At 38.9% G+C, this 18,327-nt stretch overlaps 1 protein-coding gene across 1 annotated transcript in view; it reads left to right on the top strand.

Annotated features, from left to right (window-relative positions):
* Nucleotides 1-18,327, top strand: part of KDM7A (lysine demethylase 7A) — a gene marked incomplete at both ends in the record, with an annotated part of 76,053 nt that overhangs the window by 36,847 nt on the left and 20,879 nt on the right. Inside the window, 8 exons of the mRNA XM_084229723.1 lie at nucleotides 2,651-2,736; nucleotides 6,811-6,928; nucleotides 8,994-9,154; nucleotides 10,939-11,080; nucleotides 11,385-11,571; nucleotides 13,016-13,178; nucleotides 16,233-16,320; nucleotides 17,477-17,583. Of these exons, the coding sequence (XP_084085849.1) occupies nucleotides 2,651-2,736; nucleotides 6,811-6,928; nucleotides 8,994-9,154; nucleotides 10,939-11,080; nucleotides 11,385-11,571; nucleotides 13,016-13,178; nucleotides 16,233-16,320; nucleotides 17,477-17,583 (1,052 nt within the window). The remainder of the gene's footprint in view (nucleotides 1-2,650; nucleotides 2,737-6,810; nucleotides 6,929-8,993; nucleotides 9,155-10,938; nucleotides 11,081-11,384; nucleotides 11,572-13,015; nucleotides 13,179-16,232; nucleotides 16,321-17,476; nucleotides 17,584-18,327) is intronic.

Below are 18,327 nucleotides of genomic sequence, written 5' to 3'. Positions count from 1 at the left end.
GAGGGCCAGGGGATCGAACTCGTGCTGCTGAGATTGCGGACAGCTTCATAGGTTGCGTCCTATGATAAAGAAACCTTTACCAACCCCTTGCGCTACCAGGGAGGCCCCTTGTGTTTAGGTTTTTAATCTACTTTTGGATTAAATTTTTATGTTGTGAGGTAGGTGTTTAATTTCTTATTTTTTCTCCATACAGACAGGTACAAGGTGTCTCAGAGTCTTTTCCTGAGGTCTGTCTGTCTGTGAGCTGTTGTTCTGCAGCGCCTCCTCTGTCACACAGATGCACCCGAATGTGTGTGTGTCTTTCTGGGTCCCTGTGTCTGTTTCATGCACCTTAATTTCTGTAAATTAAAATAAGTCTTGACACCTGGTAGAGTGTTCCCCACTCCCTGCTCTCATCCCCAGAAGGCCATGCATAACCTTGGCCTTTTGTATTTCCACGTCAGTTGTAGCATCGGCTTGCCAAATTACACAGATTGGGATTTTTTGGACTGGGATTAAGTTGAATCCGTAAATCTCTTTAGGAGGATTAGTATCTTTACATTATTGAAATTCATATTCATGACCATGATGTATATCCCCATTCATTTAGGTATTCTCTAAATTCTCTTAATGATGCTGTATAATTTTCTTCAAAGAGGTCTTGCATAGTTTTTATTAAATGCCCACATACTTGGCCTTTTTTATGCAGTTGAATGTAGTGTTTGATTTAATTTTTTAGCTCTGTATTGTTGGTGTATGGAAGTACATCTGCTTTTTTCTGCATTGATGCTGTATCTAGCAACTTTTGTTTTTATTGATTCTTACAGTTTTCCTAGTACCATAGTTTATGCAAATGCCAGCTTTGTTTTTTTCTTTTCAATTCCCTGCACTATTAATTCTTTTTCTTATTGTACTGTCATAGCTAGACCCTCCAGCATAATGTTTTACTATGATGTGGTTAGATGTAGATTTCTTACTGTTTTTCTAACTTGGGATTTGTTGGGTTTCTCGAGTCGTAATTGGTGTCTCTCATTGTTTTTGGAATTTCTTAGCTGTTAGGTTCTCATCACTTCTCACTTGACCTTCTGTGGCTCTGACTAAAGTTTCGTTAGGCATTTCATTTTATCCTTTATGGGTCTTACCATCTCACTTGTGTTTCCCATCATCTTGTTTCTCTCTGCTGCATGCTAAGTACTGTGCCCATCATCCAGTTCCTATTTTTATCTGTTAAATGACTCATCCTGTCTCCTCCCCACACCCCTCCCAATTCTGTTAGTTCTGCCTTTGTTCGTTTTCAAGTATAAGTTGTTGTGTTTTTGCCCCATAACTTATAATATGTTGCCTTATTAAGTTATGAGAGGTAGTAAAGCTGCTGTGATCATTCTTTGATAAAGTACTGTATTTTCAAGATGTCACTAGTTTTTCAGTCTCTAGTTGGTTTCCTTAAATTTTATTTTTATATAAGTGCCACAGCTACATAGTCCATGGTGTGGCATGATGAGGCACTAGCACAGTGCCTCCAACTAACTTGACGATTTGGACTGTGAGACCTAAAGCAAAACTCTTAGTCTCAGTGCTCTCTCCATGTCAGTGATTTCCCAGACATACTCAGCACCACTGGCTGATGACGGCCATGTTTTAAAGCTGGGCGATTTATGTCCCAGTCTGTTTGGGCTGCCATAACGAAATACCCTATACAGGGAGACCTAAACAATAGAAATTGAATTTCTCACAGTTCTGGGGACTTGAATTCCCAGATTAAGGTTCATGAGGGTTCACTATCTCTTTTTAGTTTCTGGGGTGGGTTCCCTTCCTGGCTTGCAGAAGGCTTCCTCCTTGCTGTGTACTCCTGGGACCTGTCCTGGATGCTGCTTATGAGGACACTAGTCCTATCTGGCTTGTAGGATTTTGACCTATGACCTCACTTAACCTTACTTACTTACTTAGGGGCTCTTTCTCCAAATAGAGCTATACTGGGGGTTACAGTTTCAATATGTGAATTTGGGCAAGAGTTAGGAGGTGGGGGACAGATCTTGAGTCATGCATAAGGGTTGAGGGTCTTAGGATTTACAGTTGCATTATTTCTGATGGCTCTGCTACTGCTAATTTTTTTTTTTTTTTTTTTTTTTTTTTTTTTTTTTAATAGAGGCATGCTTTATTTACTTGTTTTACTGGTTTGTTTGTTTGTTTTTTGTTTATACATGCACTGGGTACAGTCAGAAGTGCGGGAGGGTGAGAGAATTCACCAGAGCCAGAGCGGGGAGCAGAGCAGGCAGAAGGACCGAAGTACACTGCTGAGGGGAGCAGCGGGCGGCAGGAGAGGTCTGCGCGCCATGTGGGACCCTCCTCCGGTGGCCGGGGAGCTGCTGGGGATCGAACCGGCACCGCAGAGGCCGCGCGCAGCTTCGCAACCCAGCGCTCAACCGCTGCGCCACCGGGGAGGCCCTCTGCTACTGCTAATTGTCCACCACTGTTCATGTATTTGAATATATACTCCCCCACAATTATTTAGCACGTGGGTTGGGAAGAGAACAAAATTTATCTTTGCATGTATTTCTGTATTCAGAAACATAAGAGGTGGTAGTATGTTTCTCAGCTAAATTCCAACCAATCTATTATAGTTAAAAATTTCAGTTTATTTATATATTGGTTTTATTTTTCTTTGTCTTAGCTGTGTTGGAGTAGAAGAACATCATGCCGTTGACATTGACCTTTATCACTGTCCCAACTGTGCGGTTCTCCATGGTTCCTCTTTAAGTAAGTATTAAATGCTTATGTACAAATTAAAGTTTAGCACTTACCACATACATGATAATACTTGAATGGTACTCTGACTAGTTTAATGGTGTTCTCTCTGGTTATACCCACCGAAGACTATGGGCAAGATTTTTCTGAAGATAATTGAGAATGCAGCTTTTGCCTGAATTGTTAAATAACTTACAAAGACAAAAGGTTAAGAGGAAAAAATAGCATCTTTCTTGACTGCCAGTGCAAAGCCCCCAGACTCAAGTACATATTTTCAAAGCTTTCAATTTGAGAAGTGTGATAAAGTAAATTTTGTGATTCTGGGAACTTATTTTACCTGTTTTTATCTCTTTCTAAATAACTTTTGAAGATAGCTATTAGTAGTGTTTTGGACAGAATAATACTTTAATGTATACACAGAGGGGCATTAATAGGTTAAAATATTACTTCTGTTTTCTGAATTGGGTTATTGTATTGAGTATGACCGGGCCCAGCCATCCTCTGCTCAAAATCTCTGCTCCCCCTCGATCTCTGTCCCAAGAAAGACAAAGACCAGAACAAGTTTTCTTCTTCCTGAAGGGCAAGGGCAGTCAGGAAAGCTCATGTGTCCTCTGGACTGTATCAGCATCACATGTAAAATCACATACATTTTAGCTGTTTACAAATGCTTCAGAAGAATAGGTTGGAATAATACTAATGTCATTGTACAAATGCAGAGTAAAGTTGTAAAGACTTGGTTAGTATGGGGCAGAATAATGTAGTGTTTAAAATACTACTACATATGTACTCTGTTTTCTATTTTTCCTATATGACTTAATTTTCAAAAAAGCTTGTTGTGCTTTTTTGTGAAATCAATCACTAAATTGTGCTTTTTAGTGAAATCAATCACTAAATTGATTTCACAATCCATAGTGGACCACAACCTGCACTTTGAATAATGATGCTTCAAGAGAAGCTTTGACTATCACCTGGCCTTTGTAGGCTGCTTCTTCTTGAACAACTTAAGATCAGACATTGGCTGTCTTCTGGGCAAAAGTCCAACTCTGAGAACCACGGGCAAATGCTCGAGATCCACTAACCTATTTTATCTGATTTAAGGCTCATCTTCCCCATCCTCACCCTTGACGCCCAATTTGGGTAATTCCTTTTGGTCCCTTTTCCTCTGCTACTAACCCTTTCTTGCTTGCCCCCTTCTCCCCTGCCCCCCAGGGTTTCCTCTTACTTTCAGAAGTCCCTAGTACTCTTATCATAGCTATTACTTGAACAGTGTAGTACAACTTCATATGGTGATTAAGAGCTCTGTTTGAGGGTAGGTATCGAAAAACAGCCCAGTACTAAAATATTTTCAGCGCTCCTCAAACACATGCCACCCAGACTCAAATTTCCTCCATTCTCTTTAACACTAAGATGTTCCTTCACTGGGCTCCTTCCTTAAGAGGTTCAGTCAGCTCTGCAGTAGCTGATTGCATGTGTTACCTGTGCTGGCCCAGCAGGGCAGAACAAATGTGTTACCTGTGCTATTCACATCCTGCTGGCCAGGGCCTTTAGCAAGGATGGTGATTGGCAGCTTATTGGGTAGCAGCAGGCACTAGGCTAATAGGTTCTTGACCTTACATTATCTTCTGTGATACAAATATATAAGGCCTTGATGTGAGAAAAGTTACCTAATTAGCTTTTTCATAGCTACTTGGCGGAACTGGAGTTTGAAACTATAATTATCCAATCCCAAATATGCTTTGATTCTAATCTTTTCTGCCAAAAAATGAAAATTAAAACAATGTAGTATCATAGTATACTTAGCAGATGGGCAGCTTTTTCTTTTTTCTTTTTTTTAAGTGATAATGTTCACTGTTGACCTTTAAATAGGCAGCTTATATAGATGGGTAAGGATGTCAGTTGCCTAACACTTTTCTGGAGGCAGTTTTGCAATGCACAGCAAGTGTCTTAAAAATATTGAGTCTTCCAGTGTTTCTGGTAATTTATCCTGAAAAATTAATGCAGGAAATGATTTTCGTATGTGAATATTAATCTCAACTTTGTTTGATGAAAGATTTCAGAATGAATTAAGTACTTAAGAATCAAAAAATTATTATATGATGCATCTACATCTTAAAAATCTAGGTTGCCTTTAAATTGCTTTTGAATATTTAATAAGGAGAAAGTGCTCATGATATAATAAGGTAAGCAAGATAGACATTACCCTAGTTGAAAATAAAATGGGATTAGATGTGTGTGTGGGTGTGTGTGTGTGTTTAAAAAATAAAAATAGGGCCTCCCTGGTGGCGCAGCGGTTGGGCGCTGGGTTGCGAGGCTGCCCGCGGCCTCTGCGGCGCCGGTTCGATCCCCGGCTGCTCCCCGGCCACCCGAGGAGGGTCCCACATGGCGCGCAGACCTCTCCTGCCGCCCGCTGCTCCCCTCAGCAGTGTACTTCGGTCCTTCTGCCTGCTCTGCTCCCCGCTCTGCTCTGGTGAATTCTCTCACCCTCCCGCGCTTCTGACTGTACCCAGTGCATGTATAAACCAAACAAACAAATAATAAATAAATAAATAAATAAGACATGCCTCAAAAAAAAAAAAATAAAAAAAAAATAAATAAAAATAACCTGGAATGAAATACCCTCGAATTTTAGAAGTGATTTTAAATGTAAAAAAAAAATAACACACAGGATGTCTTAATGTTACTTTCTAGGAAGAGAAAGTGCACTTTATGATTCTTAATTTTTCTTACGAGATTTTTTGAAAACGGCACGTGCTTTTCCATACTGAGGGTGTTCGGTGCCATAATTACACAGGAGCCTTCTTCTGGACACTCGGTTGTTGCATAGACCTGACTTCCACCCTTATTGATAGTGTGACTTCTTAATATGTGGATTTAGTATTACTGTGATGATCTTATTATATGATGTGAAGTGAAGGAATAAAGTAACTTAGACTCATAGAATTGCTCCCCCACCCCAGTGGTTTTTTTATGAAAACATACAGAAAAAGTTGAAGGAATTTTGCATCAGGTGCCTTTTACCCATAATCTAGATTCACTATATACATTTTACGTTACTTGCTTTACCACATGTTTGGGTAACTGTCCTTCTAACTATCCATGTATCTAGCCATGTTATTTGTTTGGTGGATTCTAAATTAACAATTTCAGCACATTTTCCAGAATCATGGAGGTTTGGGGCTTAAGAGTGATTTTCAGACTTAAAAAAGAAAAGAGAGATCAAACTGAACTCTTACATTGATACCACATAAAAGATTTATAGCTGGCTCCCGCCTGGTGGAAAAGGATGCCTCCATTGGACTCTTTTCCAATTTCTACTCAGCCCAGGGGATTCCTCCACACAGTTTGAAAACCACTCATCCTCTCCACTTCCACATGGGCAAATTGGACCCAGATGTGTTAAGTGACTTGCCCAGGGTTGCAGAGTAAGTTAAGGCTAAACTAGGAGTCAAATCTTGGATTTGCCTCTACAAGATTGTCACCTCCCAGAACTGTAGAAGCAGGAATCTTTTTGTTAGAACCGCCCGTAAAGTTATTTATCATCCCACTTGTCTTCCTTTAATTTTGATGCATTTGCTGACTCTTGTTTGTGTAACCGTGTTTATTTTGGGAATCATTCTTGACATAAAGAGAAAGGGAAATATGCTGTTACGATAGATTTCTAATGTGGGATGGAAAGAGCAAGAGTAGATTTTTTTTTCAATCCATAGTTAATTGCCTATTTAGGTTTCCCCTGCTATTCAAAAATAGAATGTTCCAATTTGGTGGGTTATTTTATGGCTCTGGGAATTAATTCTCTTGCTCTTAATTTATAGGGAAACACTTTTGAGCCTTGCCAGACCCAAAAAATAACCTACTAAATTATACCAAATAGGAATGTTTTAATTTTGAATAGTGGGGGAAACCTGTGATTGCAGCATTACATGAAGTATAATTTACTTCTTTGGCATGGATGTGTGTGTTTTCGTTGCTACTATTGTTATTTGTGAACATAGTAAATGTTATTTCTGAACATAGTGATACTGATTAGATAGCACATAGTAACCTCAATTACCAAAAATGTTTTTTTTTAATCTTTTAAAAATCTAGTGAAGAAGAGGAGGAACTGGCACAGGCATGACTACACAGAAATTGATGATGGTTCCAAACCAGTGCAAGCTGGAACTAGAGCTTTTGTGAAGGAATTACGTTCTCGAGTCTTCCCAAGGTATGGAAACTTGTTGTGACAAAAAATGTAAGAATATTACCTGATAAAGTGATATTATCTGAAGCAATGTTTTCAGACTTCACTGTGCAATCTATTGTTCTCTATCAGCCTTTTTTTTTTTTAATGAAATAGAATAGAAAATTTCCTTCTTGCAAATAATAGGAGCGCGTAAGAATAGCTTCATGGAACTGCGTGTGTGTGTGTGTGTGTGTGTGTGTACTCAGTTACTATGTAAAAACTTATTTCTTAACTGTAGGTCTCAATCCTAAAAGTTTGAAATATATGAATTTAAGTCAACTATTTCCAGTGCTTGGTTCCTTATTGGTTCCTTATGATACACAGCTGCTGCCTCTTTCACTTCACTGCTTCTGTTTTCAAGCTTCTTTTGTCTTGTGTTGTTTTCACATCTCTCGCCATCCCAAGTCTACCGTAACCATTGCTCAGCCTCTGTGTGGCAGCATGACCGTGCTTTTTTGTTTTTAAAGATAATGGAAAGTATTTGAGTTATCTGTGGCTCAAAAGAGAGTCAAAAGCATTATACTGCATTTAATCATGCTAATTCAGATCACTTCCTTCTCACTGCCTGACATCTATTTAAAGTGATAATGCTTAATAGGCTTTTATACAAGATCATATCCAGGCTTGTTAAAGAGGGGAAGTACAATTCAAATTTAAATCACAATATCACATGCTGCCTATTATGGAATTATTTTAGATCCCGCAATTATAAAAACCCTGCTATTTCCTCAGAATCTGTAGGATCGCTGTCTGTCCCCCTTCCCTTTCATCTTTAAGCAGAAACATGTAAATGATAAACATTTATTGCTTCTCAACAGTTGATCTATATGAGACTGGTTTCCATATGATTTTTGTGATGTTAAAGGCCCTGTTCTCAAATAGTCTCTATCAGATTCAGGGTCTTTGGAGAAGTGATTTCCTTTATTGGTTGGCACTTAGGGTCATAGTTTTCAGCCTGAATCTATGAGCTGACTTCAGAGAAGCTTCCCTCAATCTATATAACCAAATTAGTGTCAGTGTGTGATTGTGCATTTTTCAGGGGGAAGAGCGTTCATTGTTTCAAATAGGCTTGTGGCCCAAAAGAGTAGACTTAAAAACCCCCGACCAGGTATCTCCTGTGGCTTCTCTGCCCAAGTGAGAGCAGGTTACAGAGCTCTGGCAGCTGTCCACGCTGTGATCACCATTGATGAGAGCTCTTTGGCTTTATTTTAACTTCACAAACCTTCACACCACTTGACACTGTAGAAGAGTAACAGTAATAAGTAAATTACACGTACTTAATGACATTAACACAGAGGTATAGAAAATAAAATTGAATGGGTTTCTTACCCTTCACCAATTTTTAGACCTAGTTTAAGTCTTTTGAGGCCCTTTTTTACATAAATAATATTTAAAATATTTCTGTATATAGATGCTTGAATATATATATCTAATAGTTATAAACCATTTTACAGTGTATAATTTTTATACATGTACCATTTTATGTACTTATACAGTCCATATATATACAATTAAAAAAATAAAATTTGGGTTATGTCATGCAAGTGTTGTGCAACTTCATTTTTTAAATCCTATTATGTTTCATAGATCCCCTTCCATGCTTGTGCACACAAACTTAGATTTACTTCTTAGCTGCTGTGTAGTATGCAATAGTGCATGTTACACCAGACTAACTTATCCAGCTCTATGATGTATCTTTAGTTTGTTCCCTTCTTTTTCTCTTGCAAGTAATGATGTATCTATGTTTTTATAATCACTTGTATCTATATATTTTTGATCGACAGGGAAAGTTAAGAACTGTATGTTTAAGAGCAAGGAGTTCAAGTGATTCAAAATTCTCCTAGGGAAGGAGGGACAATTATGGAGGCTTTGGGGAAATGAAAAGGCAGTACAGAAACTCAGTGAGTCAGGTGAAGGAGAAAGGAGAAATAGGTATGATAAAATGAGAACCACTGATACGGATAATATAGTATATGAGTAAATCCCAGAGGTTTTTTTTGACTGAACTTCCCAACAAAGATGACATTTCGCCTTATGCTTTCCTCAGTGCTGACGAGATCATCGTGAAGACGCATGGCAGCCAGCTGACGCAGAGGTACCTGGAGAAGCATGGATTTGAAGTCCCTATTATGGTCGCCAAATTAGATGACCTAGGACTCAGGCTCCCTCCACCCACTTTTTCTGTTGTGGATGTGGAACGTTATGTAGGTACGAACCCGATTCCTTTATGTACTTGGAAAACATGGTACAAGTAAAAATGATAATATCCTAATAATATTAAGTTAAGAAAAGAGATATTAACTTAGTTTGTTTTCCTGAGTCAGGAAATATGAAATTCAGTACCATTTATATTGACAATGATTTTTTCTCAGCCAGCCTACAATTACCAGTAAAACAGCTTCATCTGCTGATTTTTTGTTATTAAATTTTCTGATACTTGTTTGGAGAAAGTTGTTCCTGATGGGTAGCTGAAATACTAAGGAAGAATGAATTAGGAAATTGGATTGGCTTTAGGCTTCTATGGAATTCAGACTCCAGATACCTGACCCCTGCACCCCAGCAGCATCGTTTGTCCTCTGGAACTTCCTTTAGTGAGTCACCTCTTGCTGCTTAGAGAAAGGTTGTCAAAAAGATAATTTTCAATTTTTTTTAATATTAATAACTTGGTGGATATAGTCAGTGATTGCTGTTTAGACTTATTAACTTGTGATCTTGAGGCCCAGAAAAGAATAAGAAACTCAGGGAAAGCCCTTCACCTCTGGCAACATTGTTGACGTTTTCAGTCATGTCATACCTTCTCCTCATGGTGCTTACAGACACGTCTGACTGTGAGCAGCTCTCAACCCTCGACAGCGGTAGATAAAAGTGATTGTAGATGAGCCCTCCAGTCTACCTTCGCCCACAGTCCTGTGTTCACTGCAGCACGTGATCTCCTCAGTGTGCAGAGTCTGAGGACTTGTCCCCTTATCGAGCCATCGGGTAGCAGTTCTCATTGACTAATTGACCAATTGATAAATTAAGGGATGAAGCTTGAATATGACCTGCTTGCTAGACCACTGTCGGATAATGGCTAGTGTGATGTAAATGTAGGGGGAAAGGTCGAACTGCTTGAAACTAACCTTTGTAATCCTGTGAAGTATTTGGCTGACAAAAATCGCCTTGCCTCCTAAAGATAAGATAAAGTCTGCTAGGCAATACTTTCCTAGTCATATCAAGTTACATTAAAGTGCAAAAATGGTATTTGCTTCCTATTTCAGATTGATTAAGACTTGTCAGGTTTTGAATGCCACCTTCCCCTGTAGAGCATTGGGAAACTGACCAAGCCACCTAGCGTGGCCATGCGGTGGTGTGCAGGCCGCGCCTCCCAGTTTTCCAGAAAAATTGTACATTGACCCCAATTCAGAACTTGGTTCAGACACGAAGATGGGCTGATGTTTTCCTCCTAAGCAATGATTTTGTCTTGAAGCAGAATATTAGAAGAGAAGACACCACCAGGCGAGCAGGAATTGTGTATGCTGGTTAACTTGACCACTGATTGCCCAACGGCTGCTCGCTTTTCAGAATGATAGACTCTTTGGTGTGCTAGGAATGAAGGGAAAAATTGGTTCCCTCGGGGTTCCCATGAGAAAACCACCCCCTAAAGCGTGTGGCACTGTTCCCATACACCTTTGGGATGTGTTTTGTCATGAGCGCCCGTGAGAAATCACAGGTCTAGAAAAAGCTTTATGAGCCATCTAAGTGTTTATGGTCAGCATTACTTATGCAGCGCTGTCTTGATTGCTTTATTCTTTCCCTCAAAAATCATCCTTTTTCTCAAAAGTTCCAGTTGGACTTAAAAATTAAAATATAGGAAAATCTTTCTCTCGGCTATGTAGCTTTAGAGTTGGCTTAGTGTCATATCAAGAATATATATGGTCTTTAAAATATTTTGTTTAGGACATCTGTGGTGTAGCTCTTAAGCCCAATAATAAGACTATAATTTTTCTCTGCAGGTGGTGACAAAGTGATAGATGTCATTGATGTGGCAAGGCAGGCAGACAGCAAAATGACACTTCACAATTATGTTAAATACTTCATGAATCCTAACAGACCAAAAGTGTTAAATGTGATCAGCCTTGAATTTTCAGATACAAAGTGAGTAGTTCTGGACATTTCGGTTTAGCCTTCTGAGTGTTAGCTAAATGTAGTTTAATGATAAATTAATTTTAGTAAGAAACATAATTGTGACTTCCAAAGTGGTCCATTGGTAGCAATGTTTTAATTTTGCCTCTGCACGCTTAGAGAATATTTAGAAATAAGATGAGTTTTAAGCTTTGCTGTTGTTAACCTTGAGTTCCAGTTAATTTCTTTTTTGGGTTGAGATGGGAGATGCAATTTTAAGAAATTTTAATTTGCTTGATATGGGTATATGGGTATATGTATGTTTGCTTTTTTAAAGGATGTCTGAATTGGTGGAGGTCCCTGATATAGCCAGAAAACTTTCTTGGGTGGAAAATTACTGGCCAGATGATTCAGTCTTTCCTAAGCCATTTGTTCAGAAGTACTGCTTGATGGGCGTTCAAGACAGCTACACAGATTTCCACATCGACTTTGGTGGGACTTCAGTTTGGTACCATGTCCTCTGGGTAAGGCTGGGATTTTTGTTGTTGTTCTCTTACTGACAAAGACATATAGTCATGTTTTCCCAGGGGTTTATGCATTTGCTGTACAGAAGGAAAATTTTGTACTCTTTAACTAGTATCTATAATTAAATATCATGATTCTTTTTCTTATCGCAAGCAGTAGAGGAACCCTTAGCTCTTAATTTATATTTAGATTCCTTTTTTTGCCTCTTCTCATAAGTTGATTTCTTTTAACCTTCTATCTTTTTGTTTCCTCTTGGCCCCAATCCAATCAATTATCAGCTAATCCCTAAATCAAATAACTGAGAAGGAACAAAATTATAGTAATAATAGCTTCTGATCTTAAGGTCAGTCTATGACAGCTGGTTGGCTCAGTCAGGAATGCCCAAAAAATAGCTAATTCTTGGTAGCACGCATTCACCTTGCTTTCTCTGGCACTACACTACTCAGTATAGTATCCACTAGCCACAGAGGGCTACATTTAAATAATTAAAATGAAAATATCATGGACTATTCAGTTTCTCTTTTGCACTAACTACATTTCAGGTGCTTAGTAACCAACTACCTGTGGCTTCTAGCTACTGTGTGGCATGACACAGATATAAAGCATTGCCATCATCACTGAAAGTTTGATTGCACAGCGCTGATCTACAACCAAAGCTTCATCTATGTATCAAGTGTCTATGTATCTGCAGTGCTCTGATGCTGTGTCCTTGAGCTCCTGTTCCATTTCTGCAGGAGAGAGTGAAGGACTTATTTGTTAAAGGAGGTTTACTTACAGGTCTTTAAAAACAATCTCTATTACAACTCATGGGAGAAAGGGCAATGGTTGCAGCTTACTCTCTGTAACATGGTTCTTATTAACATGTATTATTTCTGTACTTTAAAAATGAGGTCAGGGCTTCCCTGGTTGCCTAGGGATAAAGTCTCAGCTCTGTCGCCCCCACAGCCTGAGTTCGATCCCAGCCAGGGAGCTAATCCACATATGGTACAGCAGACCTCTCCTGTCTCGCCTGCTGCTCTCCTTAGCAGTATATTTCAGTAGAATCACCTGTTCTATTCTTCCCTCTGTCTTCTCTCTGTCTGCTCTCCCCACTGCACCTCTGGCCTACACTCCAGTTCTTCTACGCAAAAATAAATAAAATCTTAAAAAATATGTATATATATAAATGAGATCAGTTTGTGGTCCTTTATCCTCCTTTCTTAAAACTGTTTTCTTAACACTGCTTTATTGACTGCTTCTCATATTTGGGAGGGGGAGCTTTAGCTACTGTTTATTAAGGGCAATAGTTACTGATCAGGCATGTGAAATACATCTTTCTGAGACTAAAAAAGCTTGGTAGTTATCTAATTTATTTTAGATCATTGCATTGGGAAATTGCATCAATATAGGACAGCCTACGAATGGCTTTTCCTTTTTCAAAAAAGTATGATTGCTTTCTTTTAGGGTGAGAAGATTTTTTATTTGATAAAGCCAACAGATGGAAATTTGGCCCTCTATGAAGCTTGGAGTTCATCTGTGACCCAGAGTGAAGTGTTCTTTGGAGATAAGGTGGATAAATGCTACAAATGTGTGGTAAAGCAGGGACACACCTTATTTGTTCCTACAGGTGAGGTTTTAATCCTATCCCTGGTTCTCATAGTTGATACAGTCACATGAAGTTCAGCTTTTAATTTGAACCTTTGGTATTAACACATTTGGAAAGTAGCTTTGCAAAGCTAAGAAATAGTTCTGTTCTTGAACTTTTACTTCTTTGCCCATTGAGATCTTCTCTTGTAGACTTGTATTGGCATCATGGTTTATGTCATTTGCCTTCATTTTTCTTTTTATTTAGATAAAATTCACAAGCCATGATATTCACCCTGTAAGGTATATAATTCAGTGGGTTTTCATAAATTAACAAAGTTGTACAACCCTGCCACTAATTCTAGAACATTTCATCACCTCCAGAAGAAACCCCATGCCATTAACCCTCCTTCCTACTGCCCCCTCCTCTGAGCCACTGACTTTCTTATCTCTATGGACTTGCCTGTTCTGAACATTTCATATATAATGTGATATATAAGCCCTTTGTTTCTAGCTTTTACTTAACAAAATATTTACTAGACTAATCCCTGTTTCTGTATTTCGTTACTTTTTATGGCCAAATAATATTCCATTTTTTGATATAGCAGAGTTTGTCAATCCATTCATCAGTTGATGAACATTTGGTTTGTTTCCACTTTTTTGGCTTTTGTACAAGTTTTTGTGTGGCAGTGTATATTCATCTCCCTTAGCTGTAGAATCACCGAGTCATATGGTATAATCACTTTTAACTTCTTAAAGAACTGCCAGACTGATTTTGAAATGGGATATACCATTTTACATTCCCACCAGCTATTTACTTGAATTCCCCTTTCTCCATATCCTCACCTATACTGTAATTGTCTATGGTTTTTGCCATTCTGGTGAGTATGAAATAATCTCCTTGTGGTTTTGATTTATATTTCCTTAATGAGTAATGGTGCTGAGCACTTTTCTTGTGCTTACTGGCCATTTGTATATCTTCTTTGGAGAAATCTATTAAAATCCTATGCTCATATTTAAGTTGGTTTTTTGTCTTTTGTTGAGTTGTGAGTATTCCTTATATATTCTGTATACCAGACCCTCATTAGATAGATGATATATAAATATTTTCTTTCTGTGGATTTTCTTCTCATTTTCTTGATAATTTCATTTGAACAAAAATTTTAAATTTGAATAAAGTTCCCTTCAATTTTAACCTGTCAAGTCTATATTGTTGTCACAGGCCAAGCCCGTGTAAAAATCTGGGCTACTCCCTTGGGACAATTAGGAGACAGTGAATATGTCCTGAGGGAATCTAAGGTGTGTTGAGGACCAGCCTTAGCTTAGGCTCAAATGCCCTGTTGATAAGAGAGTGTTACACTCTCCAGGCTGGGGGGGTTTTGAGAATTCTGTTCTTCCAATTTGGGTTACCTCAGTGGCTGCAAGCATTCACAGGGATCTGTTACCACAAGCCCTGCCTCCTTGTCTTTCCTTTGGTATCTATAATATGAGGGGTAATGAATGAACAAATGCCTAGAATTACTAGAATTTAAAAGTCTAAATAAGGATCAGTATATTCATTGTGAATGAACTAAGCTCCTCCTGTAGAGCTCTCCTTTTTAACAAATATTTTATGAAATTTTTAAATTCAAAACCTTGAATTCAAATTCATGGATAATCTCCTATACAAATAATTTTTTAAAAAATTGATGTGATGAACTAACTAGAATATAAAGAAAAATTAAAAAGTAATTTATAATAAAATGCTATTTTGAAATGTGCTTGCTTAGGCACTGCAGCATCGGAAGACAGGGTGCATAGATACACAAGCTAGCAGTAACGGTGTGTGATTGGCAGCTCAGATTCTGTAGTGTAAGTTAATAGTTCTTAAGCTTAATTGAGCATCAGAGTCACCTAGAAGGCTTATTAAAACACAGATTGCTGGGGCACTCCCTAGGGGATCTGACTCAGTAAATCCTGGTGGGCCTGACAATTTGCATTTCTAACAAGTTGCCAGTTGAGGCCTATGTTGCTGGTCTAGAGACCACACTTGGAGAACCAATGCTCTAGATGCCATGATTTTTTTCCCCCAGAATCATTGGCAACTGATAAGCTTCCAAACAAATTGGAGATATAGTTTCCTTCAAATTAGGGTAGTTATATTCCTGAAAAATTGTACCAAAAATTTGCAAAAAATACTTTGTCACCATAGATGTGGATTTCTGGGCTCAGACTGCTGATGACAGATTTTGTAGCTCATGGGTGGCAGCAGAATGGAAATCCCTGCTCTAGTGCGCTGTTGACCTGTAGGGCTGGGAGCTGCTGGAGACTTCAGCCCATGGTCTCAGAGTCACCAGGTTCACAGCTGTGTGCCTGAGAGGAGACACATGGACAGCACGTGGAAGTTAGTCTTCTGAGGAGTTTTTTGATACTGAGTCACAGCAAATTAGGGCCCAAAAGATGAAAAATATAAAGGAAATGGGATTGGTCTATTTTAACAACTAATTTCTACATGCAAATGTGTGTGTTAGGCCTCCTTTCTCAGAAGTGATTTTCACTTTGAAAAACATTTTTATGGGACAAAAGGACATCACTTTGATTGCCAGCATTTATAGTGATAGGTCCATAACCCTCCTGGCACCTTTCTTAGAGTCAAGTGTCTGCTTGGGGTCCTCTGATCCTCCTCTACGTAGTCGCTGAGACACTCATGTAGGGTGGCACTGCGGGTGAAGCACTCTGCCAGTCTCAGGGTTCATTTACTGGCAAATGTACTTGCCTCATTCTAATCAGATTTGACGAGTCTCAGAATAAAATCTCTAATAGAAAGTTGGATTGTGTTTTTAAACTAAAAAAAGAAACTAAAAGGGTAACAACCCCCAAACCTTCACCGTATCTGGGACAGTAATTGCGTCAGCCTTTGTTTCCTCAGACTCAGCACGTGGTGCTTATAATAAGCAGTTAATAAATATTTGAGTGAATCTATGAACTGTAATTAGCGTTGGAGTATGATGTAAACTGATGTTGATATTTTGAGTTACGTTGTTTCATAGGTAAATATCACACCTTTTTGGTTTAAATATTGAAAAATCACTGATTTATATACTTTTTATTATTTCAGGGTGGATTCATGCTGTGCTCACTTCTCAGGACTGTATGGCTTTTGGGGGGAACTTCTTGCACAACCTTAACATTGGCATGCAGCTCAGGTTTGTGTCGCCAGGAGTCAAAGGATCTTTTCGTCCTCTTTTAAATAGGGACATTATGTAAACGTTTCAAAGAAATGGGTTTACAACATATTTTAATTGAGCTCTTATGGAAATAGACCCCAAGAAATGATTAGGAATAGGAACTTTTACCAAAAACACTATCTGGAAATTTTGGTAGGAGGAGACTTTGATGCATTTTAAATCTAAAGTAAAAAAGAATAATTCATTCAGTTTGAAATTAAATGGCTCCTTGCAATTCAGATGTTTATAAAAATGGATGGGCTGTCTTTACAGTGAGGGACATGAGCTGACTGACAGACTGAGGTGTGATGAGGGAGCTGGGGAAACTGCAGTGTGTTAGGATTGCTGTCAAAACACGTGCTCTCATTTTTCAATGGCCAGAGGATGAACAGCCTTCTCCCCTCTTGTATGAGAATTGGCCTTTGGGGGACTCTGCCCCCGGCAGCCTGATGGGACAGACTGTCACTAGGTAAATGATTCCTGATTGATAAACTCCATCTGGGTGGGTGGAACTAGAAATATCTGTCAGGAAGCCACCTCTAAACTGTCCTGAGTGTAGTGACTCTTGTAACTTGGCACATCCCTGGGGAGCCCCTGAAGCTTTGCCTGGTAGAGCTGTTACAAGAAGTAGCGACTCTTAAGGGGCTTGAAGCTTCACCCGTGTGGCTCATGTGGGTGCACTGCTACGCAGCTCCCACCAGCACCTGGCGCTGTGGCAGCTCTGGGTTCTGTCTTCTCACCTTGACCAGCTCTGGAAGCGGTCTTGGGCTTGAAAGTTTAGCAGGATCTGAGGAAACCCCCAGAGTGAGTGTCACTTGTCTGACACCCAGTTATTTTCTAAACATTGTTTTATTTGTTATAGTGGGAACCTCCTAAAATTCCGTCTGTTAAAACTGAGCCACAAACCCCAAGGTGTGATCTTTTACAAGGGCTGGTGGAATTCTTCATTGCACTGTTGCATTTGTTAAGGTCAGATCTAGAGAAGCTCACAGCCTACACTTGTCCAGATGTGTTGTTAGGTAACACGTACTGCTTGATTGGTCCTCTGTGCCATGGCCTGCTCGTTTACTTTTCTGTAAGGTGATTAACTTTGAAATACCCCTATTAATAATCTCTTCAAATTTTGTTCATTTAGGTGTTATGAGATGGAGAAAAGGCTAAAAACACCAGATCTCTTCAAATTCCCTTTCTTTGAAGCCATATGTTGGTTTGTAGCCAAAAACTTGCTGGAAACACTGAAAGGTAATTAAATAATATACCTTTTTTTGGTTTAATGTGATAACTGGTGTTTGTAAAGTCACAAAGATCTCTAATAGTGAATTTTGGTGGGAGAGTCCAAATTTAAACTGAAAGCTATGTTCTTATTTGGCATTTCAAATTTTGGTGTTACTTTTTGGTTTAATGTTCTTTGGATAGTCATGTTGGAGACCGAATGTCACCTTTCCTGTCAGATTTTTGCTTTTCATGCACTTGTGCCCATGACAGTACAGTTCATCAGGTCTCATGAGTCTTAACTTCTCAGTTTGCAAACAGTGCTGCTATTAAAATTTCCAGAATGACACATAGGAGCAGATTAAACAGTAAAAGCTATTGTAAACATTTTTTTCTTCTTCCATTTAAAAGTTACACAAGAAAAAAAATAGGTGAAATGAAAAGAAACAATGAAAAACATACCTCCCAGAGTAGCACATGTAAAGTGCTAAAACTCGTGTGATTTCTTCCCTTAAAAAAAAAAAAGAGCTCCCTCTTTGAGTGGAAGGAAAGGCTATTGGAGCCCCATCCCCACAACCCCTGCAGCACAGTGCAGTGTGCCGGTGGTGGTGTGGAAACTTGTGACAGAGCTAGGCCCTCAAGGGTGAGGAAGAAGAGATCCATTTTGCGCAAGACCTATCTGCTTCAGAAGTGCATCCTCATCCTGAAACTCTGGCTCGGTCAGTGTTTTCAGGAATTTTTTTTGGCTGCAAAAATGACTTGTGAACCAGAGTT

The sequence above is a fragment of the Talpa europaea genome (genome assembly GCF_964194135.1).
Source record: "Talpa europaea genome assembly, chromosome: 3".
Taxonomy (NCBI): Eukaryota; Metazoa; Chordata; class Mammalia; order Eulipotyphla; family Talpidae; genus Talpa; species Talpa europaea.
Note: the sequence above shows the minus strand (reverse complement) of the source record. Positions and strands in the feature narration are given on the sequence as shown.